This window comes from Ricinus communis, chromosome 4, assembly GCF_019578655.1.
Source record: "Ricinus communis isolate WT05 ecotype wild-type chromosome 4, ASM1957865v1, whole genome shotgun sequence".
In the NCBI taxonomy this organism is placed as follows: domain Eukaryota; kingdom Viridiplantae; phylum Streptophyta; class Magnoliopsida; order Malpighiales; family Euphorbiaceae; genus Ricinus; species Ricinus communis.
In genome coordinates this window covers 30,488,208-30,514,481 of record NC_063259.1, presented here as the reverse complement: position 1 = coordinate 30,514,481, position 26,274 = coordinate 30,488,208, and the positions used below count along the sequence as shown (strand labels likewise).

Sequence of the window (26,274 nt, the reverse complement as noted above, 5' to 3'; positions counted from 1 at the left end):
CATAGCAATAGCCCCTTAACTTGTAACAAAAAGTTAAATGAGCGTAATTTTAACTTTTTGAGCAAATAAATCTACAACTCCCGTATAACAATCAAATTCATTAGTATATACATAAAAATTAATTTAATATTTTAAATCATTATTTATTACATAAATAAATAGTTTGGCCTTTCAAAAAGTTTATCCCTTTCAAAATTTTATTATTTATTAATTTTTAATTAAACATCTATTCAACTTTTCTTTCTTTCTTTCTTTTAAAACTAAAATTTATTTCTATCTTCTTCTCTGACAACCTTTTTTATGTAAAAAAATAAAAACTTTTGTCGAAGTATTAAAAACTTTTTTTTTCTTATTCTGTTTGTTTTCTTGTTTTTCTTTAAAAAAGAATTGAATGGAATCCTACCATCCTTTTCTTTAAAGGTTCAGTTATTTTGGATCAAAACCCTCTTTCTATGTTTTTATTTGCAGATACATTAATGGATGTGCTGTTATTTTCTCTCTCTTTTTTATTGTTTAATAGAGATTTTCTTATAATATGTTGGATTATTAATCTGTTCCATATTTTGCAAAAGAAAAGGAAAAAGTTTCTAAAGGAAATTGAATATATATAAAATGGCCCATTTTCTCGGAGCAATCATATTGAATATGGGGCCTAAAAAATCTAGCACAAAATATATTGACACGCAAATTACGAAAGCATATGAACAGAATGGCCCCTTTTTTTTTTTTTTAAACTGAGAAAATATCTAATGAAATTAACACTGAGCAATGCCACCATTCATTTACTTGTGGATAAGATAACCAGCCATAACAATATACAAAGACTGGACTCATGATAAAGAAAATATAACTCAAGAAACAATGAATGCTCTAGTTTCTTCACAACGATCACCCCTCTACCTCACAAAACCATCTCCACAATGGAAATCAAAGACCCCAAGTCACCACCCTACAATCTTTCGAAGCCAAAATAATCCATCAACAAGAAGTCGGCTCAACGCAAATGCCAAAGGCTTTACGAGCAGAAAACCACCACATGTGATAAAAGAAAACACCCTTGACATTAAAACAACCACCTCTAACGAACACAACGGCAGTGACGATGAAGAACTACCAAAAGAGGTGGTTAATAGGGTTATAAAGAGAATCTTGGTCTCTGTAGGGGTACCTATGGCTCTTGGGTTGGCATTCTTGAAATTTTTTGGAAGTGTTAGAGAGCAAGGTATTTGGGATGTGCCGGTATGGATAGTATTTGCTACGACTTTCTTAACTTTTGGGACTTCTGCTCTTGGGATTGCTTATGGGGCTTTGTCTGCAAGTCTGGATCCTAACAAGAAAGGTTCTTTGCTTGGGTTTGAAGAGGTTCAAGAGAACTGGGTTGAGATGTGGAAAGAAGAAGATGGAAACAATTAGTAGAAGGTGAAATACTATAAGAATGTATGCCTCTACCCAATAACTATCACTAGTTCCCTAAATAGTCAATGTCTTAATTGTTTCAGTCTTTCTTCCGCTGGAGTTCTTGAAAATACCAAGTAATGTTCACAAGTATATTCACTTTCAATGATTTGATTGGAAAAATTAAAAGTATACAAATTGATTGAACTTAATAAAAGGTTTTAATTATCTAATCAAAAAGCAATTTCATTTATGAATTAATTAAATTAATCAGGAACTGGGAGATTAGACAAAATGATTATCATTTGCTCAGTCCGTCGACTTTCTGGGCCTTGAATTTCTATCAAGTTTGTTTAAAAACCACAAAAGTGCAAGTTATCCATGATTACGATGACTGGTGGTTGTATGTAGTTTTCTTTCCAAGCTATGAATTACGATTGATATAGGTATTGATGAGTACATAACGATAAGCTTTTATTTATTGATCTTAGATGGAATATTTTGAAAACAAAAGGCATCTATTGGTATATCCGAGTTCTGTGTACAGTGTACTTGGCCATAAAACTGATCAATTAAACGTTTAAAGCAGATGAATGCCGTCAAGGACAGCATCTTCAAGTGTGTGTTTAGAATCTGGTTCACCTTAATTAAGGGTGTAAATGAAAATAAAATATGAAGTGAACTGATGGAATTATCATATCTGCCACTTGTGTAATGTATTATCTATCCAAGTAAGCATGAATCAGAGATCTCCTAATGTTCAGTCACCTTGTCTTCCATTTGATAATTTTCAATTTTTCCTCCTAATTAAATATGACCAGAAAGAGCAACACCGTCGCTAGTAATTTTATGAAAATAGAAAAAAAGAAAAAAGACTGACAGTGATAATAGCATTTGATGCAAGAACCTGTTGTTTTTCTTTTCTTCTTTTAAATTCTTCCCGACGTTGACGGTGATGAAGGCTCTTTTATCTTCTAATGAAGGAGGGTACTAAAATTAAAATTAAAATGGGCCCAACGAAAGAGATGAACTAATATTAATAGGTTTAAATAAATTAATTAATTTGGATCTTATGAGAATATTTAAATATTTAAATTATATTAGATGCCTATCATTATGTGTAAATAGAATTTTATTTCTGCAACTATTTATATCTATAAATAGATGTTATAATCAATGAAATGCTACACAGTTAAAATCAAATAATACAGTGATGAGAGAAAAAAAAGATTTAAAGAGAAATGAGCTTTTTTTTTGTATTCTTAATAATATGTTCAAATGATCATATAAAATGCATACTTATATAAAGAAAAGTATATATGTCAATTCAGATCTTTCTACAATCAGTTATATTAAGTTTGACTGTTAAAGAAAACAGAAAGAAGGACATGGAAGGCATGGTCTCAGAGACTGCACAAGCTGGATTGCTTGTGCAGGCTTCTCATCACTGGCCAAAGGTGAAGGGGAGCAATCTTTCCTGCAACAAGAAAGGTCACTTCTATCTTTCCCCTCTCAGAAAAATAACCGTTGGACATATACAAGCATCAATATATATTCTTCATCAGTTGTAAATAAACTTAGAATTTTGTAATATACTCATCACTGTTTTATCAATACAAGGTTATACAAACTTCTTTATGGTATCAGAGCTGGTTTAGCCAGTCATCACCTACCAAGCCACAACAAAAAAAAAATCACAGTTCAACACTCAAAACAATGGCTCACAATGAAACCACCAAAATCACCAATATTATGCTGCAGGGCAGTTACAACTATTTCGAGTAGTCAAAATCCATTTTTATCGCCCTCAGTGCCAGAAAAAAAATTGGGTTCATCACAGGTAGCAAACAAAAGCCAAAACCAGCAATTCCAGAAGCACCAACAGAAGAAGAATTAGAAAAACTAGAAGAATGGCAATCATCTGACCATTTGGTCATGTCCATGCTCACCAACGCAATGGACAGCAAAATAGCTCGGTTATGTATCCTTATGGAGACATCAAGAGCAATATGGGAAAAAATAAAGACTCTCTACGGCCACCAAAACAACTTTGCACATATATTCAAATTAAAGCAAGAACTGTCTCAGATTGCTCAAGGGACCAAAAGTTCAATCGAGTATTCAACAGAAATTCTAACCAGGTGGGAGGAGTTACAAAACTACCTCCCACCATTAAACGATTTGGAAGAACTACAGAGGAGAGCGAAACAAGATCTCATCTACACATACCTGAGGGGTCTGGATTCAAGCTTCGAGGGCTTGCGATCGCAGATCCTGCTCGCTCCTCAACTGTCATCAATCGAAGCCATAATAGCCTCGATTCAGCGTGAGGAAATAAGAAGGAACTCGATGAACGAGATTCCAGAGACCACCGACAACAGAGCCTACTCCACGCACCGCGACTTCGATCGGCAGAGGGGAGGAGTCACATCGAACCGCGACCATCGCAGCGGTCACTAACGTACGGCACCTCCACCCTCAACTACAACCAGCACGGGGGTGGGAAGGCTCGGGAACGTGGAAGAAAGGAGGCAGAAAATTTGGAGAGAAAGAAAACCCTAGGCGAAGGGGTGTGGGTGCGGAGGCGTTATATGCTGAAAGTTATATGAGACCCGACCCGAGACCCGACCCGCACATGTTGGGCTCCACCGACCCGACTCAGAAGTCCGGCCTAGTAGCTCGACCCCTCGATCCAGCCCGCTCTTCTCTTCGGGCTCTACCAGCCCGGCTTATATATCCTCAACTGGGCCGAACCTAGCCTCACCAGCCCATCCGCCTCTCGACATTGTGGCCCAGCTCCAAGCCTTGGCCCAGCAATCCCACGGGTTTGGATTCTCTCAACCCGATGGTTTAGGTTCGGTTCAATTTAATTCTCAATCACTTAAAAATAATACTGCATCTAATCAACATGACTGGATTATTGACTCAGGTGCTACTGATCACATGACTTGGAATCCTGCAAAATTAAAGAAAATTTACCGGTGAGATTCTCAACATGTGATGCTGGCCAATGGAAATCAAGTCAAAATTCAGGGTTATGGCACCTCAAACTTATTTAATTCATCTCTTTCGAATATTTTATTCTTACCAGAATTTAAATCTAACCTGTTATCTGTTGGTAAAATCACTCGCGATTTAAATTGTAATGTTATTTTCTCACCATCCTCAGTGTTTTTTCAGGATCGAATTTCCGGAAAGACGATTGGTAAGGGACACCTAGAAAATGGCCTATACTGTCTTTCTGATCCTCCCCAGCAATGTCTAGTGTCCAAAAACCCCCAAGACATGCTTATACATCGAAGATTAGGACATTCCTCCGACCGTGTTCTCAACAAATTATTTTGTTTTAACTTGGATTCTAGCCACTGTGATGTATGTAAATTTTCCAAACACACACGGCTCCCTTTTTCATTATCCTCAAGCATGTCTGAAAAACTTTTTGAATTAATACATTCCGATGTTTGGGGACCTGCCCCCTTTACCTCATACAATCATTTTCGATATTTTGTTACTTTTATTGATGATTATTCCCGAACTACATGGCTCTATTTGTTAAAAGGCAAAAATGAAGTTTTCTCACGATTCCAAGAATTTTACTATTTTATCAAAAACCAGTATAATGCTCATATAAAAAATTTTCGCTCCGATTATGGTACGGAGTACATCAATCAAGATTTTTCCACCTTTTTTAAACAACATGGCATTACTCACCAAACTATTTGTGTCCATACTCCCGAACAAAACGGAGTCTCTGAGCGAAAGAATCGCCATCTCCTCAATGTCACCCGTACTCTCCTATTTCAACATAATTTTCCCTCCACCTTTTGGTCGGATGCCCTCCTGACTGCTACCTATCTTATTAATAGACTTCCCTCAGTCACCTTAAAACATATGAGTCCCTTGGAAAATCGATTTAGGTCACCTTCGAGTCTTTGGGTGCATGTGTTATGTGCACGTCACTCGCCATCACAAACTAGACAAGTGCTCGGTTAGGACTTTTTTTCTCGGATATTCCTCCACCCAAAAAGGGTACAAGTGCTATGATCCATTGACTCACAAGACCTATGTCTCTCGGGATGTCATTTTTCTCGAGAATGAGTCCTATTATACCAACCCCCCCCACCCCGGTGCCGAATTTCCTTCTCTTTTTCCGTTTAACTCTGATATTTCTCTTAGCAGCTTTGATCACAGTCCACTCCCAGCACAGCCACCTGACATCTCAAGGCACATTCCTTCAGGAGGAGATAACCACTCACAAGAACAAGAAGCTTCATTTCACGAAGTCTCAGAGGAAGCAACTGCCTTGAGACGTTCCAGTCGACAAACCAGACCACCTGTGAAATTTAGAGACTATGTGTCTCATATGGTAACGTACCCCATTCAGAATTTTATTTCATATAATGTTGTATCTAACCAATATCGCAATTATCTATCTCAGCTCTCCAATCATTTCGAACCTACAAACTTCTATGAAGCCAATGCCGATCCTAAATGGTGTAAGGCTATGGAAGAAGAACTTCTAGCCCTGGAAAAGAATGACACATGGAGTGTTGTCTCTCTTCCACCAAATAAAAAACCAGTAGGGTGCAAATGGGTATACAAGATCAAATACAATAGTGACGGAACTATTGACAGATACAAGGCCAGACTCGTAGCCCGAGGCTTCACTCAAACTTACGGAGTTGATTATCAAGAGACCTTCGCTCCAGTGGCCAAGATGAACATGGTTAAGATCCTATTCTCAGTAGCAATTAATCAAGGTTGGAATCTATTCCAAATGGATGTCAAGAACGCCTTCCTTCAAGGAAACTTAGCAGAAGAAGTTTACATGGCCATTCCTCCTGGGTATAAGACAAACTCAGACTCATCCCTGGTATGTAAGCTCAAGAAAGCAATTTATGGTCTGAAATAATCTCCAAGGGCATGGTATGCTAAACTCAATTGTTTTCTATTAAGTATCAATTTCAATAAGTGTGATTCTGATTCTTCCATGTTCGTTAGACACACTCGCACACACACCATCATTCTTTTGGTATATGTTGATGACATCATAATAACGGGGAATGATAATCAAGAGATAGAAAATGTCAAACAATGTCTAAAAAGGGAATTTGACATTAAAGATCTAGGTCAGTTATCATACTTTCTAGGCATAGAAATAGCAAAGTCCAGCAAAGGGTTATTTCTATCTCAAAGTAAATATACTCTTGATCTATTAAAGGAAACTGGCAAGATAGGAGCCAAACCTGCTCTCTCTCCAATGGAAACAAAAACTAAACTCAATTTAGAAGACGGAGATCCTTTGACCAACATAGGACACTATCAGCGTTTAGTAGGGAAATTAATTTATTTAACTGTCACTAGACCTGACATTTCTTTTGCAGTTAGTGTGATAAGTCAGTTTATGCATGCTCCTCGTACCAGCCACCTTGAAGCCATTGATCGGATCCTCATATATCTAAAAGGAACACCTGGACAGGGAATCTAGATGAAGAAAAATAGCTCCACTAATGCAGTTGGTTTCTCAGATGCGGATTGGCCTGGAAGTTGTGATAGAACGTCAACCACTGAATTCTGTATATTCATCGGGGGAAACTTGGTGACATGGAAAAGCAAAAAACAGTAGATTGCTAGATCAAGCTTCATGGCATCCACGGCTAGCGAACTCATTTGGATAAAGCAAGTACTCAAGGACATGAAAGTAGAAACGATGGAGCCTATGAAAATGTTTTGTGACAATCAAGCCGCTCGGCACATAGCATCAAACCCAGTGTTTCATGAAAGGACCAAGCATATTGAAGTCAACTGTCATTTCATCCGAGAAAAGGTTCAAAAAGGAGAAATTGAAACTCCTTACATCAAGAGTCAAGATCAATTGGCAGACATATTTACAAAAGCCCTGACAAGCAGAGTCATAAGTCCATTCTCAGCAAGATGGGTTTAATAAATCTATATGAATCCAGCTTGAGGGGGAGTGTTAAAGAAAACAGAAAGAAGGACATGGAAGGCATGGTCTCAGAGACTGCACAAGCTGGATTACTTGTGCAGGCTTCTCATCACTGGCCAAGGGTGAAAGGGAGCAGGAAAGGTCACTTCTACCTTTCCCCTCTCAGAAAAATAGCCGTTGGACATATACAAGCATCAATATATATTCTTCATCAGTTGTAAATAAACTTAGAATTTTGTAGTATACTCATCACTGTTTTATCAATATAAGGTTATACAAACTTCTTCATTGACCCATAACAGAATTTATTATAGTGCTAACAGATTCAAGATGACGTGAATTCTTCTAAACAGCCTCATGTTCACGTGGCTTTAATATATTACAATTTCCATGGCTTAAATCTTCTGCAACAGGAACTATATGAGCCTCAACATTCCTCCTTAAATAAAAGGGTCATTCAGTCACCTTGAGTTTGTCTCTTAGTTTTAAGAACTTTCCAACAGAAACACCTTTAGTAAGTAGATCAACAGTTTGATCATAAGTTGGTACATATTTGATTTTAATTTTCTTTTGTAAAACTAGATCTTTTATAAAGTGTGCATAAACCTCAATAAGTTTGGTTCTTGCATGATAAATCGGATTAGCTGCTAATGAGGCTACCCCTATGTTATCACATTATTTCACAGGTACTTGTTTTACTGTAACTCCAAGCTCCACAAGTAATGATTTGAGCTATTGAGTTTCTGCGGCAACATAAACTAGTGCTTTATACTCTGCCTCTATACTTGACCTGGACACAACTCCATGCTTCTTTAAATTCCAAGCTATTAACCCATTACTGAAATATACACAATAAGTACCTATAGATCTTCTATCATTCGGGCAACTTGCCCAATCTGCATTTGCAAAAGCATAAAGATTCAAAACATTGCTCGGTTTGAAGCTTAAGCCTTGTGTTATAGTTCCTTTAAGATATCTAAGCACCCTTTTACAAGCCTGCTAATGAACTTCACTAGGAGCTTGAAGAAATCGACTTAACTTACCCACTATATAAGAGATATCTAGTCTAGTAAGAGTAAGATATTGTAGTGCCCCCATTGTACATTTGTGATAGCCTGACCTGGAGAAGCGGTTCGACGAGGGCAGGAAGTGGACGCGCAGGGCAAGGATAGGATGCCTAGACAAGGAGCGGCTTCTGGCAGGCTTCTAGGATGACAGTACTATGAGGTACAGAGGTACATGAATGAATCGAGTTGCACATCGAAATGGGGTGGGGAATGGTTGATAATATATATGTAAAGAATTGGAACTAATCACATGAGGCGCCTTTTAGTTATTTGGCTATGGAGTTGTAGGAATTCTAAAGTTAAACGTGCTTAGTTCAGAGAAATTTCAGGATGGAGGACCTCTAGGGAAGTTCTCAAACTCGTCAAAAGGATAAAACCGTGAGGCCAGTGAGGTCAAAGCGGACAATATCTCATGTGATATGGTTTCAGGTTGTTACAACTTTTGTATAATGCTGCATTTGCCATTGATTCCCCCTCAAACCGAGATAATGTTTTTCTCGAAGCAGCCAGAGTTGAACAAGGTTTAGCTATTGTCATTTGTGTCTTTTGTAATAAATCGGCAGTATATTTGGATTGTGAAAGATAGAGACTAGTGGTATCCCTATATATTTCAATACCAAGAAAATAGTGGAGACTGTCAAGCTCTTTAAGAGCAAACACACTGTTCAACTCAGACATAAGCTTCTTAATTAAATTGGCATCTTTACTAGTAAGAAGAATGTCATCCATGTACACCAACAGATATAACACTGAGTTTTCAAATTGAAAGATAAACAATGAAGTATCTAATCTAGAATTTTTAAAACCCCAATGAAGCAAGGCATTTTTCAAACTATCATACCAAGCTTTTGGAGCCTGCTTGAAGCCATATAGAGCTTTCTTAAGCTTACAAACATGATGAGGATGTGTAGGATCTTGAAATCCTTCTAGTTGAGACACGTAGACAGTTTCATGAAGAATAACATTTAGAAAAGCATTATTCACATCAACTTGTTGAATTGGCCAGTTGTATTGCACAACAAGAGTAAGGAGAAGCCGAATAGTAGGGGCTTTAACAACTAGACTAAAAGTCTCACAAAAATCAATCCTTAAAGTTTAATGGAAGCCCTTAGCAACCAACTGTACTTTATGCCTTTTAATGGTGCCATCAGCATTAAGTTTTAATTTGAATATCCATTTACTACTCATAAGATTATAAGAAGGTGAGAAAGGAACAAGTTGCCATGTATCATTTTTATGCAAAGCTTGAAATTCCTCCTTTATGGCTTTTTTTTCCATTTCGGATCAGTAAGTGCTTAAGTAGCATGAGGAATTGATAAAGGATATCGAGAAAGGTTGAAAAGTTTAGGCTTGTGAATTCCATTTTTTGATCGAGTTATCATGTGATGGGTATTGATTGTTGGTAATAAAGGGGAAATATTAGGATTTGAAGGTAAAGATGGTAATGCACTAGGAGACAAAGTGTGTGTAGTATTCGAAGAAGTAGGAGAAGTAGTGAATGGATTAAGAGGTTGTGAAAAATAATATATAATTAGCGAGCAACTTAATTATTATTCAATAACTTATTAATAGCAGTAGTAAATTTAATTAATTAAGTAAATAGTAAATAGATAATTAATTTCTTAAATTGATTATTTAGATGAATAATAAATAATTAATTTAAAATTTATAGATCAATTAATTATATAAATAATAAATAATTAATTTAAATCTATAAATTAATTAATTAAATATAGAATAAGAATTAATAAATATTTCCAACAATATATATATATATATATATATAGACACAACGATAATAATATATGTAATAATTATTATTCAAAATTGCTACATAAAAATTTGGTATGGCATAATGTATAGAAGATCTATGACTTTAACTCACAGTTCTGTCGCGCTTATGCCACGAGTGGAACCGGCTGGACGGACGGATTATCTATTCATGAAAATAACTCAATTAATAAGATATTCATAATTTTTCTTAGGTTTAGACTCCTAAATTAGAATACCTAAGAAATTTTGACTCAAAAATTCTATTGAAAATTCGGTATAACCTCTACTAAAATACGGACGTTTACCCTATATAACATATCAAAACCTGCTGGAAACACTTCAAATATTTCATAATTATTTAATAAGAGTCGAACTACTCAAACTGTATTATTTTTTGACTCCGTAATACAACCCAAATCACAATACAAAATCAACAGTTCAGTACAAATAATAATATTATTTCTGATACAATCACGCAATATTCCTCACATTTGATTTAACTAATCACAGCCTCAATTTATATAACAGAATATCAACTCTTATAATTAATCTACAGTAATTATAGAATCATGCTACTAATTAATTAAATAATTATAACTAACAATTAATACACCAAATATTTTCTGATAATTCTAAAATTATTTTTAAACTCTAAATGAATTTATACAGAGCCGAAACCTGAACTTCTACGCGTTCCGGAAACATTGGGATCCGAAAGTCAGTACTGTCAACGGTATTGGATTTTAAATCCAGAGGCGCCTGCAAAGCTTGAGTTGCAGGGAGTCCAAAGGCACCAAAATGACCATCTAACTCTTGTTCGAAACTGCTAGATCGTAGAGGAGGAGAATCTACTCCACTGAGGCTATAAGGAGGCTGTCGGCAGAGGAAAAACAGTAGGAAGGAGCTGACTTGGCATTGTCGGAAGTGGGGAGCTCATTTTCTGCGTCAGATAGGCGGTAAGTGGACGGCAGGCAGCTGGTCTTGTGTCGGCAGCGTGGGAGGAGACTTTCGTTCCTCCAAATCGTCGACGGCAGCAAGGAAGGAGGAGAAGATGGCGTCGCCGGAGAGGGAGGGGAAAATAGAAGAAGCGGTGACGATAGAAAGAGTTAGCAGGTGGTGGCGGTAGGAAGAGGTGGTAGACAGTGGCAGAAATGGGAGTGAGTGAAAGAGAAGGACGAAGCGGATGGCAGGGAGAGAAAAGAAGAAGGGAAAGGAAAAAAAATCTTGTTATATTTTTTTAATTTAATAATAAAAGATGAAAAAATGCAAATAAGTCTCCCTTTTAAAAAGTTGCTACAATGACACTCCTGATCCAATTATTTTATTTTTTATTTTTATTATTATCTTTAATTTATATATGTAAAATAATTAACTCGTCAATATTTAATGTAATATTAATTTAAAAATTTATCAAATTATCCCTAATAAAAATTAAAGTAATTAAAATTTAAATTTATGGGTATTACAACTACCCCATTTGTCTTAAAATAATTCTCCAATGGTGTAAATTCACCACCCCAATCACTTTGCACCATCTTAATTGAGAGATCAAATAATTTTTCAACTGTGGTTTTGAATGTAATGAACACATTAAGAGCATCAATTTTTAGTCTTAATGGAAAAATCCAAGCATAACAGGTATGGTCGTCAATAAAAAGTGTATAATATTTACATCCCTCATAGGAAGCAATTGGTGATGGCCCCATAAATCAGTGTGAATGAGTTTTAGGGGTTTTGAAGTTCTTGTTTGAAAGAGAGTAAATGGAAGAGCATGACTTTTTAATGATATAGAAACATTACAATCTTTCAAGACTTTTGCTAGCATCCTAGTATATGGATGTCCTAGCTTCCTATGCCATAAATCTAAAGTATTTATTGTTAAGGTAGTAAAATCTACACCAAAGAGATTATATTGAGCTAGAACAAGAAAACAAGTTTCCATAGACTCCTTATATTGTTTTTGTGTTTAAGAAATATTATCATTATCACTTGTTGAACCTTTGAGTTGGTAGAGTCCATCTTTAAACATTCCTTTGAGTAGAACCTTCCCTGAAACGAGGTCCTTCACCACAAAATTGTTAAGAAAGAAAGAGATCATAACATCGTTAGCAGATGTGAGCTGAGAAACACTTAGCAAATTCTTTTTTAACTTCTAGAACTTTAAGCGCTTGGTTAACTTTGATATTATGGTTAGGATCAAAAGAATTTAAGAGAGTTGAATCAACGTATGTTACTTGTAAACACTTACCATTGGCTACCATGAGTTTATCACTACCTTGATATTCCTCATTCAGTTGGAGAGTATTAAGATCTACCACTACATGATTACTCGCACCACTATCAACATACCAAGTTGGATCAACAACTGACTCAGGCATAGCAAGAAATGCTTGTGGCTTCTTCCAACTGTTAGCAACATCTCCTTGTTCATTAGCACCTATATGAGATTGAAAATCTTCATCTAGCCGATACCAACAGGCAACAACTGTGTATCCGATTTTATTATAGATCTGGCAAATAGGACGTGAATTACGACCTGAGAAGTTCCTGCCACCAGAGAAATTTCCTCTTCCATAACTTCTTCCACAAAGGTTTCCATATGAACCTCTACTATTTGTTTGAAATCCTCTTCTACCATTCATATGATAATTTCCTCTTCCACGTGACTGACCTCTTTCTTCATATTTAGCTACATTCACTGAACATAAATAGTATGTAATTGATCTATACGGCACTCTTATGTGAGCAACAATGCATGCACTTCTTGCAAAGTTACTTCATGAAGCTGAATATTGTTATTAACTAAAGCAACAACTGAATCATATTCGGCAGGTAATCCGGCTAAGATTTAAAGAACTAGATCATCATCTGAAATTTCACAACCAGCAATCTCGAGTCCATCTCTCAAATTTTCCATTTTTGAAATATAGTCATTAATACTTAGTGCTCCTTTTATAAATGTCTAAAATTGCATTTTCAATGGAAGAACTTTAGATTTCGAACACATATTAAATAACTTTTCAATTGCATCCCAAACTTCAAAAGAAGAGTTATATCTTGCAACATTTCTTAACATTTGTGTTGTGAGAGTTGAAAGTAACCAGCTTAATAATAACTGATCATCTCGAATCCATTGATCAAACTCAAAGTTGTGTTTGAAAGTTTTATTACCTTCTCCATCAACGATTTCAATTTCTTCAAGAGGACATTTCTTCGTTCCAAAAATGTATTCTACTAGATTATGGCCTTTCAATGCTTGTAGGATCTGAGATCTCCATATTATATAGTTGTCTCTGTCAAGCTTCATCGAAATTGTTGTATTAAGTGTGCTAGTGAAAGGAAAAGGGTCATTTGTTCATTGATCTTGTAAGGTCACAATACCAGAAGAAGAAGCCATTAGACTCTCGTCTAGAGGCTCTAATACCAAGCTAAAATCAAAGAATACAGTGATAAGAGAGAAGAGGAGAAAAAAAAAAGATTTAGAGAGAAATGAGATTCTTTTTATACTCTTAATAATATGTTCAAATGATCACACATAATGCATACTTATATAAAAACGTATATATGATAATCTAGATGTTTCTACAATCAGTTATATTAAGTTTGACACATAATAGAATTTGTTATAGTGCTAACATATTCAAGATGATGTGGATTCTTCTCAACAACCTCATGTTCATGTGGCTCTGATCTATTACAATTTTCATGGCTTCAATCTTTTGTAACCGAAACTATGAGCCTCAAAACACACACACACACACACACACACACACACACATATATATATATATATATATATATATATATATATATATATATATATATATATATACAGAAAAATTATTATCTCTTCTCTTTTTATTTTCTTTGTTATTGTTCTGTATAACACTATTTATTCTTATTTTTTATTTTACAATACGTATCAACAAAATTGCTTAAATCAAGATTCCAGCTATTTTTTTATATTTTTAAAAATTACATAAGGTTAATACTCTATATTTATTAAATTCATAAGGACATAGTTTGGTAGTCCTAATGAGTATACAATATTTTTTCTTTGAATTTTTGCTAAATTTTTTATTTTAGCCAAATACTAGTTTATCTTGCAATTATAATTTTATCTGTATATTTTATAAGATTATATTTTTATTTTATTTATTTATTTATTTCTTATAGATATATTATCTGATATCAGTTTCTAGTTTCTAAATAACTAGTGTTATTTATAATTTTTAAAAAAATTATATTATATTTTACTGAAATTGATATTATTTTCCAACCGTATTTAAAAGGCCTAAAAAATATATGATAAGCTCTTATATCAATTTTAAAAGAGTCCAAATAAAAGAAATAGAAAGAACATGAAAAGAGTAAGAATTTGTATTATAAATCTTATATAATCTTTTTAATATCTGTCAATGTGTAATTAACCATCACATCCATCTACTGAAGCTACAAACTCACAGGCAGATTACGATCCCGAATGTACCCATTACAGGACTTAAACTGTCCTGCCCTGGAGTTGTCCTAAACTGAGATTTCATGCAGTTTTCTTGATTAATTTTTATCAAGTTGTCCATATGGACCACGAGCAGTGTGTTTAGTCCAATTTATATGTTGGATCGTTTGGTTGGAGTGACTTCTTGTTGCGTAAGAATTTGATCTAGAATTCTTTGAAAAAGACAATTTATTTTATTTTTATTTTCTAATGGTCATTACCACATGTCTTAGTAACAGCAATAAACTTTGTATATAAAACTAGCATACGGCATTGATAGAGGTGAGGTGAGGAGATAGAGACGCAATGAAAATTTTGTTTTGTTTTGTTTTGTAGCAGCGTCCATAAATGCATATCTTTCTCAGCCTCCTCGACAAAACTGCCGGCTTTCTTTTATTTACAACACTTCAACATCAAACACCAAACGGAAATTTAACAAGGTGGATTTTACAGTGTCATGCAAGAAAAGGTGAGGTGCATACAAATTACAAAGGCACAGGTTGGATTAATAAAGATAGTTTAATGATTCTGTGGGGAAGTGCCTGCTCAAATTTTATAATTTTATAGTACATGCAAAACCGAGTCGGTAATAAAGTTCCATCTTTTTTGACAAAAAAGACTAAACCACCATCTCTTTAGTCTTAATGACATCTGCATTAAGGTATTGTGACAACGGTACAGCATCACAAGTCCCATAATTAATTATTTAACGTTGCATTATTAGATTGCTAGTACTTTTCTTGTAATCATTTCTCTGTAATACAAGGAAGCTGTGCTCTTTTCTTTTTTTTTTTGGTTTGGCAAACAAATTGGCCGCATAAGCCAAATTGAGGTGACTTTTCCTATTAAAGTACTCAAACTAATATGATAATCCAAATATACATATCAAAAGAAAGAAAAGAAAAGCAACCTAAAGAAAAATTCATTAATGAAAATCACGATCAAAATTTGATACATCCAGAAAACGAGAACAACAAACATATATGAAGTTGAACAACCCAACCCACCATTATACTACTGTACAGAAATACTAGAATCATTTATATGGGGTTCTAATATATTATCCAAACTTTCAAGGTGGTCAAACAATAAAAACTCTAGTCCTGCTTCTCTTATTTTGCGAATTTTAAGATGAAATTAATAAATCAGCAAATGACGCAGGCATTAGGATCTTCTTCTGCACTTCTAACATAATAATAAGTAGTTAAATGAGGATTATAGGCCTGGTATGCCTTGACAAGGTCTGCGACATCATTTTTTTCATCTTTCTTCTTCTCTTCTGGTTTCTTTGGTTCCTCTTTCTTGGGCTCTTCTTTCTTCTTTTCAGGTTCTTTTGCTGGTCCTACTGAAACTATGTCCGTATGACACAGTTTTCTCAGTTTGCTCACTATATGAACTGGATCAACATCTCCTGTTACTGTCAATTTCTTATCCTTCATGTCCAAGGTGATTGATTCTACCCCTGCAAAATTATAAAGATAACAGTAAGAGAAAGAAAATCTGTTTAATTTTTCATATCATTATATGTAGCAACGAAAACAAAGGAAAGTTACTATAAGGGGAAAAATAGTTGAAATTCAATACCTGAAAGGCCAGAGACTTTCTTCATGGCTTTTTTCTTGTCTTTGTCATCGTGCAACTCCAATTTCAACACTACTTTCTGAATTAAATTAACCAAGAACATACGTTATAGTAATTAATCAAAATAAAGTTTTGAACATCAAAATAAAAGGAATCCATGACACAAAATCAAAGGTTCGTGCATATTCCTACTTCCTAATAGAAGGTAAAGCAAAACTCAACTGAAAGAACCGACAAAAGGGGTAAACATGATTATTTGCAAGGAAACATAGAGCAATTTATTACCTTCATTTCTATTATCGCTTTAGAGTTGAGAAATCTGTCTGATCACAAGAACTTCTCAAAGAAAATTGTACAGGAGAGCAGAGTTAATGATGTAGTAGCAGAGGAAGAATCAAGAGGAAATAAGCAAATAAAATAAGGCTGGTGATGAAATGAAGGGATAGATCTTGAAGGAGATTTATAGTGTGAGAGCGAATGGAGTCAACCTGCTAGGTCATTAGTCTACTGGTCAATATACTCAACAGTGGGCCAATAATAAGTGCACGAAACGAAAGCACGTTGGCTTTTCCTTTGCAGGGAAAAGAGAATGTCACCGTTTTGTAACAATTGCAGTTCTTGAAACTACTTGCGTTATTTTCAACTTCGGCTTCTAGGAAACCTCTGATATGATGCGTATTGAATTCAGTACTCAGTAACATCTAAGGTGGTTCCAAAATAGGAAAAACAATCTTGGTTTAGAACTGGTCTTCCAGTTGCCAGGAGAAGCATTCTTGAATTATTTTTGTTCTTTTCTTGATGACGTGGCAGGGAAGATCTGGTCAATGCAAGAAATGTAAAGAAATAGGGGCTTTGTTGGTGGCTTCAATGGACACAGTTCAACTTATTGATTATAAAATTTTGGAATCATGTGGGTTGCCGTTGTTAAGTTGATAAGTTCCACAAATTTCTTTCATTTTATATAACTAGTTTAAATTACACATGGGTTCATCCTTATTATATATGGCTGTTAAGTTGCTGCCTGTCTCAGTTGTTCAGAGTATGGGTATTACTCTGGTCCTGGATTCTTGGGTAATTTTTGCTTCAAACATATAAATAAGCCCCTGACTCACTCCCAAAACACTTCTTTCTGACCAGATCGATCCAATTATCTCACATTCATTATTGGATCCAACCAAGAATTTATTTATTTCTTTTGTTACAGAAATTGTTCAAACAAAATGCATATAAAAGTTATATGCATTTTTCCTTCCTTTTCCTTTTCTGCGTCACACTGTATTTTTATCTGCCTTATGCACTATTTCGATAGAGAACTGGACACAATCAAGTATTACAATAATGTATGCTTTTCCTTTTTGTTATTTATAACACCAAATAGTTATGTTATAGTAAAATTCTCTCTCTCTATTCTTTCAAAGGTAATTTTATATGGCTATCTCCGCTAATCATTCTCCTTCATCTCTTTATTCTTTTTAGTTGTCCTTTTTTCATCTTTTCAAGTAATTTAGTTAGTTTTTTTTTTTTTTTTTGTGTTGTTGAACTAGATTGAAGATTTCTTTCTCTGGTATTCTTGGTTGGCTTTAAAAATTGTAGATTCAACCATCTTTGGATGGTCTGAAGAGTTGTTTGTGAAGAGGAGATCTTTTCAACATGCACCAGATTTCTGCTAAAAATTTGACTCAAAAGTTTATGTAGCTCTTTAAGGTGTTGGTTGAACATAAGAAAAAGATAGATTTCTTTTTAACTTCTCAATGGAGATCTTTCAATAACAGGACCACGGTAAAGGAAGTGCAAGGCATTCATCCAACATGCAAATTATAACTTTTGGATATCATGAATTCAAGTTTTCTTTTTCAACATGAAAATTCAAACTAATTTAGACGTAGTTTTTCAGTTAATCTCTAGATTCGAAGACTTATTTTTTGAAGTTGCTATTTTATAATTCCTCCGTGATGTATATATTTTCTAGATTATGAATGGATTTGATTCCTATAAAAAAAACAATGTAAAAAGATGATAACCCAAAAATACTTATGTACTAAAAGAAATATATATATAATCAGGGGTAAATCCAAGTTGTAGTTGGAGTAGCTCCGGCTCCAAGTTAATTTTTAATTTCTTTTACCAGATATATCTTTTAGTCCTTGTTGTTTGCAATTCTAATTTTTGTCCTTTCAAGTGTTTTCTTTTTCGAATTTAATTAAATTTATATAACTAATTCATTGTACTTCCCATGACCACTTAATCTAATCCCCTTTATATAATTTTCATATTCGGTAAATTATATTGAAAATAAAATTCAATAAAATAAAGAGATATGAAAATCTATTTTACTAGAAATATTTATAAATTTACCGCATTCACACTTTGTCCAGTGGTGATTGAATAAGTGAGAAAGGTTTCACTATTCCCCTTCTCATAAGAAATTAACAAATAACACGTGTATTAGGATTTTTCACGTGACTCTGAACATAATAATAAGGATAGTGATGGTAATAATATAACTCAAGAAAGAAAATGATGGTGATGACTAGGAGTTGGATTTCTTTGCATCTTTATTATTCTTCTCTTCTTGCTTCTTATTAGGATCCACTTTCTTTGGTTCTTCCTTCTTCTTTTCTGCTTCTTTTCTCTGTGTAACACCTCTTTCTTAATTTTGTTACCATCGGCACTGGATCAACATCTCCTGTTACTGTCAATTTATTGTCTTTTGTGTCCACGGAGATTGATTCAACCCCTGCAAAATTAGCATTTAATTTCATTAACCAAAGTTATTAGTTAGTTTAATTAATTTGGATACATGTCAGTGCAATTTCTCCTCGTCAATTAATTTTTCTTTGGAATTAGTTAATATATACCTGGAAGACCAGAAACTGTCCTCGTGATCTTTTGCCTATCATCACCATCATGTAATTCCAACTTCAACACTACTTTCTGTCACAAAACAACAAACAAATGTCATCATAGGTCGTTAACACAATTATAGAGTACAAGATAATTAACATATTTTATTTATTCTCACCTTCATATTCTACACAAAGCTCAAAAGATACCCAAATGAAAATTAACAGGAAAAATTTGAAATCAGGGCCAAAATATGTGTGAGGAAATTTTTTCTAAAAAGCGCAGAATCGGAAATGAGAAGGAAAGTACAAAAAAGTAGATAAATCAAAAGAGACGATGAAAATAATTGAGAGACGCGGATTTATCTAAGTCAACCAAAGTCAAGCTGTCGACAAGGACTATTCTCAACCAAAATCTCAGCGTTTTTCTTCCAAGTTTTCCCAAGTAAGGCGCTCTTCAATTGTTGCACTTTATTGAGAGGGCATTTTCATAATATATTTTCACCAAAATCCAATCCGTCTAAGTCATTTTTTTTTTTTTTACTTTCCAGGAAATTAGCCAGGCCAAACACAAAGAAAACAAACGGGATGTTAAAAAACTATATTTTGGGTTTAGTTTAATTTTTGTGATATATTTATGGTATAATTTTCTTATTGCATATATCATACATCCAGAAAAGAAGAGGTGGGAGAATGGAATTGGAATGACTTTTCATGTAGAATTTAAAATTGATCATATTACAATTTAGGTGTAAAAGTTCATAAAAGAAACTAAAATTTTAATTAATTATTTTTCTGTTCCTATTTTTATAATTAAAATTAAAATTTAATTAACTACTTCCCCTCCATAATTTAATGAATATTTTTATGTAACTAAATACCCTTCAACGGTCTTCCCCTTTAGATAGAAATAGTATCACATTTTTTTGTTGGGCAGGTTCCTCGCAGAAATGGGTCATCGGCTTGACAGAATATTCTAGCAAGGAAAGTGGTCTGAGATCATGGACTTTGGTGGCAGGTGAAAGAGGGCTCCTTGGGGTCGTGTTGGACTGACCCATCGCTCGCAGTTCAACTTCCACTTACAGTCATTATCAGTTATCCATCGTGATTCTAAATCAGGAAGGAGGCTTTAGTGAGAAAGACCTTCTATAAAAATAGGAGGCCAGTGTTATTTTGCAAATGCCTTTAAGCTATCTGAGGTTAAGAGATAAATTGATTTAGAGCTTTGCGAGAAGTGGAAAGTAGCAAGTTAATTCGAGCTATGTTATAGCTAGTAGTTTGTGTGATCAGGTTCTTTCTTCAAGAGCGTCGAAGATTAGTAGATTAAAAAAAACTAGTGTTTGGCAGGGATCTGTGGGGGGTTAGATCTTCCTCATTAATTTTCACGAAAAGGATTGATCCTTGAAAAGATAATTTCAATTTTCTCTTTTTTAAAAAGAGGAAAAGAACCTGCTTTACGGTATTTTTTGGGCCCTTTTGCTATAATAAAAGGCCTTAAGAAAATAAATTTTTAAAATTATGGGTGGATAAGGCCTACTATAGGGCCGGTCTCTGAAACTTAACAAGTCCAATAATGACTTGCAGCCTAATAATCCACATTTCAGAATAGATTTTTTAACAACAACAGTATAGCCTAAACAATTTTTTAAATTAGTACTGTAAATAAGATTTTTAAGTTCTTTCGCTGGGGAATTTACGATCATTATTAAAAGGAATAATGCAATTTAGTATGACAAAATGTTCCAATCTCCAAAACTATGTTTCCCCAAATAGCAAGCTCCATTGGCCTAATAAACAACAAAACCGATCCTTAATTAGATCCACTTACTCACCATAAAATAAATTTGTAATTCAGATGGGGATTTAGGTTTGCAAGTAATCTTGAACCAAAATTAGGCCTTTCTTTATGGAAAAAAAGAAAAAACATTACCACCAATGCGTTATTGCGGACGCATGAAAAATGACAAGAGAAAAAGAACAAAAACTAAAACGTTACCATAAGAGGAAGAAAGAAAAGAAAGAGAGAAAAATATCCCAAGAAAAAAGCAACAACATGGAGGCACTTTGCATGGTGTGTCTTCAATAGGACCCACTTTAAATATCTCTTCCTTTCTTATCCGTGTGCCTCTGGTGCTGTGTGGCTTAATTGTTGGCCACTCTCTGTAGCACCTAGAAATAAATCTGTCCGTAGATCCCCGATTCCTACCTCCTAATAATCCCTCGACACGCGTCCTCCCCTTCTGAGGCCGTCCATCTCCTCCATCTTTTTCTGTTTTATTAACCAACTCTCAGCCGCTCCACGTTTCATTTACGCGGACTCAAATCCCTGCGCTGTTGACCACAGTAACCTAATGATGCTTACGTAAATCTATCATTACACCATCGGAACTGTTCCTTGTCAAAATTTAACGTGTCTTTTCTTTCATTATATACTAATACTAACACAAAAAATGCGATACGTCTGATTAACATTCTAAAAAAATAAACTCTTCGTATTAATATAAAAAAAGTAATAAAATAATCTAATTGACAAAATAATAAGTTATTATTTCTTATTTATAATCTTACAAGTTTATTACAAATTTACTCATAAAATCTTTTTAATTTAAATTTTATTATTATAAATCTCTAAAAAAACAAAGACACTTATTTGTAATTTATTATATGATTTCTTCTGATAAGTATAAGCTTATAAAGTAAGAGTTTAATAAGCTCTCTTTTTCTTAAATATAAAATTAAAATTAAAATTTTATATTTTTATTAACTAGTCTTTTAATCCTATTTTTAAGACAATATTTTAAAATTTAGGACTATTTATATTTAGTGAAAAATAATAAAATAAATTAAATTTTAATTTTTAGATTTTTATATTAATTAAGATGCTTTTTATGACTCTTGAATTAGGATATGCTCTATGGATATAATTCACCCTTTTATTCAAAGCAAAATTTTCAAAAGAAAAGAAGAAAATACATTGATAAGTATTTTTTTTTTTAAGGGGAATAAGTAGTTTTAAAATAGTGAGAATTAAAAATTGCGAGTTTGTTAACGTGCCATGTTATTATACGCCATTCGTACATATTCATAAAAAGCCTCGAAGCATCTGATTCTATCCTGATGCTTCATATAAGAACCATCGTGTCTCAAGCAAAAGCCGCAATTCTCCGTTAGTTCGAAGCTAAAACCCCCAAACCCAAAATTTCAATAAAATTCTCATGGTCTCGAAAAACCCGAACCCGCCAGAGGGATTTTACTTGGATCCGAACGGAATGGCGTTACCGGGACTAGGACCTTTCGCAACCACAGCTCCAACAACCACTACATCAACCACATCTTCATCGGAAGATCCATCTAAGAAGATCCGGAAACCGTACACCATAACCAAGTCAAGGGAGAGCTGGACTGAACCTGAACACGACAAGTTCCTAGAAGCTCTCCAGCTGTAATATAAATTTCCTTCATTTTTATTCAATTTATTATAATTTGTTTAATTTTAGGGTTTGCTTTACTCTATGTATCAATTTAGGTTGCAGTGTTTTGTTTTGCTCGTTGTTGTTTGAAATGTACCTGATATTCTATAGAAAGTTTTGAATTCTTTTTGCAGTTTTGTAATTTGTGTTTTGGATTTCATTATGCTTGAAGTTGTTGTAGTAAGTTTTATATATGAGGTTTTGTGTCTTGATAACTGCTCAACTACCATACCTATAAAAAGCTGCTACAATAATAACTTTGTTTCTGGCGGTTCCTTATTATCTGGCAATTTCATTTCTAAATTTTGCCTTAAAATAAGAAAATTGCTGACAGAAATCATTAATAAATTTATCATAATGAAAATTTTATGTTAGCATATATCAGTAAGAAAATTGTAAAAAACGAAACATAAAATTGGACATTAGCTTCAAGTAAGGTAGAGTTGCCGGCTTTCTTACCACCTTGCGCACTGCTACAATTTACTGATTTAGTATAACGGCATTTATGTTCCACCATTTTCCAGAAGAAGCATCTCGTTCCGCCAATATTTTGCATTTGTTAGTATTATGTTTAATTTTTAGAGCAATGATCTTTTGATATTTGATGATTGATTTTATGGTTGTTGAAGTTCTTTGTTATCCTTTTTCTTCAAATGTACCCTTATTGTGTTCACTTTGAACCTTTCAGCTTTGATCGTGATTGGAAAAAGATTGAAGCGTTTGTTGGGTCAAAAACAGTTATTCAGGTATGCGAAATATAGTTTTGGGTCAAAGACAGTTCTTCTTGTTGAATTTTATTCATTCTCAAAAATTTAATTTGCTTTTTACGTGTGGGTAGCTTTTATTGCATGATTCTTCATTTCTTTGTACATTTTATGCTAATTATAGTTTATTCTCCATTTCTTTGTACATTTTATGCTAATTATAGTTGAATGTTTACTCCAGTCACTTGATGCCATTTGAGGAACTGTATATGGTTTGTCTTAATTAGTTTACCAATGGGAAACATTGAAATTATCACTTTGCAGATACGTAGTCACGCACAGAAGTATTTTCTAAAGGTTCAGAAGAGCGGAGCCAATGAACATCTGCCTCCCCCTAGGCCTAAGAGAAAGGCTGCTCATCCATATCCTCAGAAAGCTTCAAAAAATGGTGAGAATGATCCATTTTTCATTTTTTAGTGATTCCTGCATGGAAATAGGATAAGCAATGTAACTTAGTCTTGCATGGTTCAATTTTGCAGCCCAAATGCTTTTACAACCTTCAGTATCCTTTCAGTCATCATCTGCTCTCCTTGAACCTGGATATATTCGAAGACCTGATTCCTCTTCAATGCCTACAAACCCTATAACTAGTGCTGCTGCAGCTTCCTGGACGAATAACTTGCCTGCAGTCAGTTTCTCAAATCAAGCAAAAGGTTTGTAATGCTTGTTTTATCTACAACATCGATGACATTTTGGTGAAGCTAATTCTGTGGTCTCATTTGCCTTTATCTTACATGCGGTTTGCAGGGCCAATAGTAACAAATAATTGTTGCAGTAGCACAGAGAGTACTCCTAGAACAAAACCAATTGGGGAAACAGCTGAGCTAGGGAATCATAGCCATCCATTAAGAGGTGAGGTTTTCCTTCGTTTGCTCATATTTATTGTCTTTGCTACCTGGAATATGGTATCAAATGATAACACAATTTTTCAAATGCTACAAGTATTGGAAAAATTGTTAAAAAAATTTTAGAATGAAGTCTGTGTGGGTATGGTACAAATATCTTAGCTTTACAATGTGCATGGCTCCTGCATGTACAAAAACTATAACCAACACTTGCTCATTCGTGTTTGTGTGCGCGCTTGTGCATGTGCTTCTGTGATATCCCAGAGTAAACACAGGTAAATCTGTCTTTGTTGACTTGAAGCTAGCAGCAACACATGAAATTATGCACCCAAATCATTAATAAAATTGTCCGTGCCTCTAGTAATTTTTAATGACAGTTACCAGTATGTTTCTGTCGAATCTGCAATGTTATCCTGATATATCGGCATAACTCATAAGCTCCCATGAAAATTACTCTTTATTTGATTTAAATCTGTTACAAATTGTGATTGGTTAGGTTGTTTCGTACAGTTTGCTTATCATAGGATCACCTAGATCGTGAAATCCGTGCCATGTTTATATCATATAATCATAATTTTAAGTTGACCTTTTTATGTCTCTGTATTTTCTTGTCCTCTCTTTGCCCTTAAACTCTTAGCTTATGGCTTTGTTCTGGTAGTCAGAGAGGTCTGGCAGATTCTTTGCTTTTTATGTTGTAGATAATATTATTTTGTATTTCATTCTGCTCAAGCGCTTATGAACACTGGTACTTTCTCTTTATTTGCAGTTCTTCCTGACTTTGTTCAAGTATACAGCTTTATTGGTAGTGTATTCGATCCAAATGCTACTGGTCATCTGCAGAGGCTTAAAAAAATGGATCCTATTGATGTTGAGACGGTAAGTATTTAATCAAACCTATGCCTTGTTTTTGTTTCATCCTATGATGTCCTTGTAGCGTTTTCTTTCATTCTATGGTGTCCTTGTAGCGTTTTTCTTTCATTCTTGATGGAGTCCTTGTAGCTTTGTTGGTTATTTCATATTCAGTATTAAAGCCAGTGGCTAGAGTAGTTGTGCAAAAATAAACTATGCAAAAATAAATCTCATGACTTTTCTTTGTGATTCTGTTCAGGTGCTTTTGTTAATGAGAAACCTCTCTGTCAATCTGACGAGCTCCGATTTTGAGGATCATGTAAGTGGGAATCTGATAAAACCAGTAAACATATTAAAAACTGAAGTTTCTAGCCGTGGCTAGCAAGTCTCACCAGTGGGCCTTGCTGGTGCCGCAGATTGGGCCCAGTTGCATGTGGATTAATGAGCAACTGTCTTTTACAGTGCCTGAGACATGTTGCTGCCACCAGTATCTTTAAGGATATTTTATTTGTTTTTCAAAAGTGTTCTGCTGTATCGCTAAAGATATAAATTATTTTTTGAAAAGTATTCTTTTTGTTTATGCTAATTTATTTATTAACTTTGAATTCTTGGCGTTGACAATGCAGAGAAAGTTGCTTTCTTCCTATGAGATTGACACAGAAGCAGCAGGTGCAAACAAAACCCTTAAAGACGACATACCAAAGCGTGTCACAGAGTTGGGTTGAGTTTTCTCATAACTGATGTTTCATCGTTGCTGAATGTGCCTGACTTCCATTTACTTATGCCTTCCCATCCCAACTCATCAGATGTTGCGCCATGCTGAAAGGCTGTATTTAGATAGCTTCAACTGCCATCTATTAGAGGCGTCTGCTACATTTTTTTTTTGTTAGTTCGCTGTCTATTATTCTATGAGTTGTAAGTAACTTTTTATCATTCCAATGTGATGTATATATTGGAAACACCAAAAAGAAAAATATTACACTGCGGGAGGTATAGGTATAGTGATTCAAGTTGTCTAAAGACTTTTTTGTATAGGATTGAATCACTCTGTATCCAAGTTTTGACTCTCGAATAATCTTTGCTGTCTAGGTTACTTGTGATATATGATCTTGTGCGTTTTAGCAGTAGTTTATCCTCTTTGAACAGGACATGAAAATGTTATTGTATTCAAGAAATAATTAGTTGTATGGAATCCCTGAATTGTCTTCAAATGCGGCATGCCATTTGTCAAGTTTTGATTGT

The 26,274-nt window shown here is 34.3% G+C and overlaps 4 protein-coding genes and 1 long non-coding RNA gene across 5 annotated transcripts; 2 read left to right on the top strand and 3 right to left on the bottom strand.

Annotated features, from left to right (window-relative positions):
* The first annotated feature begins 785 nt into the window (after positions 1 to 785).
* On the top strand, positions 786 to 1,561 carry LOC8277091 (uncharacterized protein PAM68-like). The gene has a single exon (XM_002513598.4). The coding sequence runs from the start codon at positions 862 to 864 to the stop codon at positions 1,411 to 1,413; it is 552 nt and encodes a 183-aa protein (XP_002513644.2). The 5' UTR covers positions 786 to 861; the 3' UTR covers positions 1,414 to 1,561.
* Positions 1,562 to 10,193: 8,632 nt separating this feature from the next.
* Positions 10,194 to 11,406, bottom strand: LOC112533891. The gene is made up of 2 exons (XR_003078233.2): positions 10,861 to 11,406; positions 10,194 to 10,345 (listed from the first exon to the last, which is right to left on the bottom strand). It is a non-coding gene; the product is annotated as an uncharacterized LOC112533891 (long non-coding RNA).
* A 4,174-nt stretch (positions 11,407 to 15,580) lies between these two features.
* Positions 15,581 to 16,706, bottom strand: LOC8284905 (heavy metal-associated isoprenylated plant protein 39). The gene is made up of 3 exons (XM_002535186.4): positions 16,547 to 16,706; positions 16,265 to 16,340; positions 15,581 to 16,142 (listed from the first exon to the last, which is right to left on the bottom strand). The coding sequence occupies exons 1-3, from the start codon at positions 16,550 to 16,552 to the stop codon at positions 15,826 to 15,828; spliced, it is 399 nt and encodes a 132-aa protein (XP_002535232.1). The 5' UTR covers positions 16,553 to 16,706; the 3' UTR covers positions 15,581 to 15,825.
* Positions 16,707 to 18,577: 1,871 nt separating this feature from the next.
* LOC8277092 (heavy metal-associated isoprenylated plant protein 39) lies at positions 18,578 to 20,463 on the bottom strand. The gene is given in 4 exon segments (XM_015715662.3): positions 18,578 to 18,891; positions 18,893 to 18,998; positions 19,120 to 19,195; positions 19,284 to 20,463. Coding segments are annotated over 4 exon segments (288 nt in total). The 5' UTR covers positions 19,290 to 20,463; the 3' UTR covers positions 18,578 to 18,791.
* A 1,746-nt stretch (positions 20,464 to 22,209) lies between these two features.
* LOC8277093 (protein REVEILLE 6) lies at positions 22,210 to 26,159 on the top strand. The gene is made up of 8 exons (XM_002513600.4): positions 22,210 to 22,546; positions 23,263 to 23,320; positions 23,603 to 23,726; positions 23,818 to 23,991; positions 24,086 to 24,190; positions 24,950 to 25,059; positions 25,292 to 25,351; positions 25,659 to 26,159. The coding sequence occupies exons 1-8, from the start codon at positions 22,320 to 22,322 to the stop codon at positions 25,755 to 25,757; spliced, it is 957 nt and encodes a 318-aa protein (XP_002513646.1). The 5' UTR covers positions 22,210 to 22,319; the 3' UTR covers positions 25,758 to 26,159.
* Positions 26,160 to 26,274: the final 115 nt, after the last annotated feature.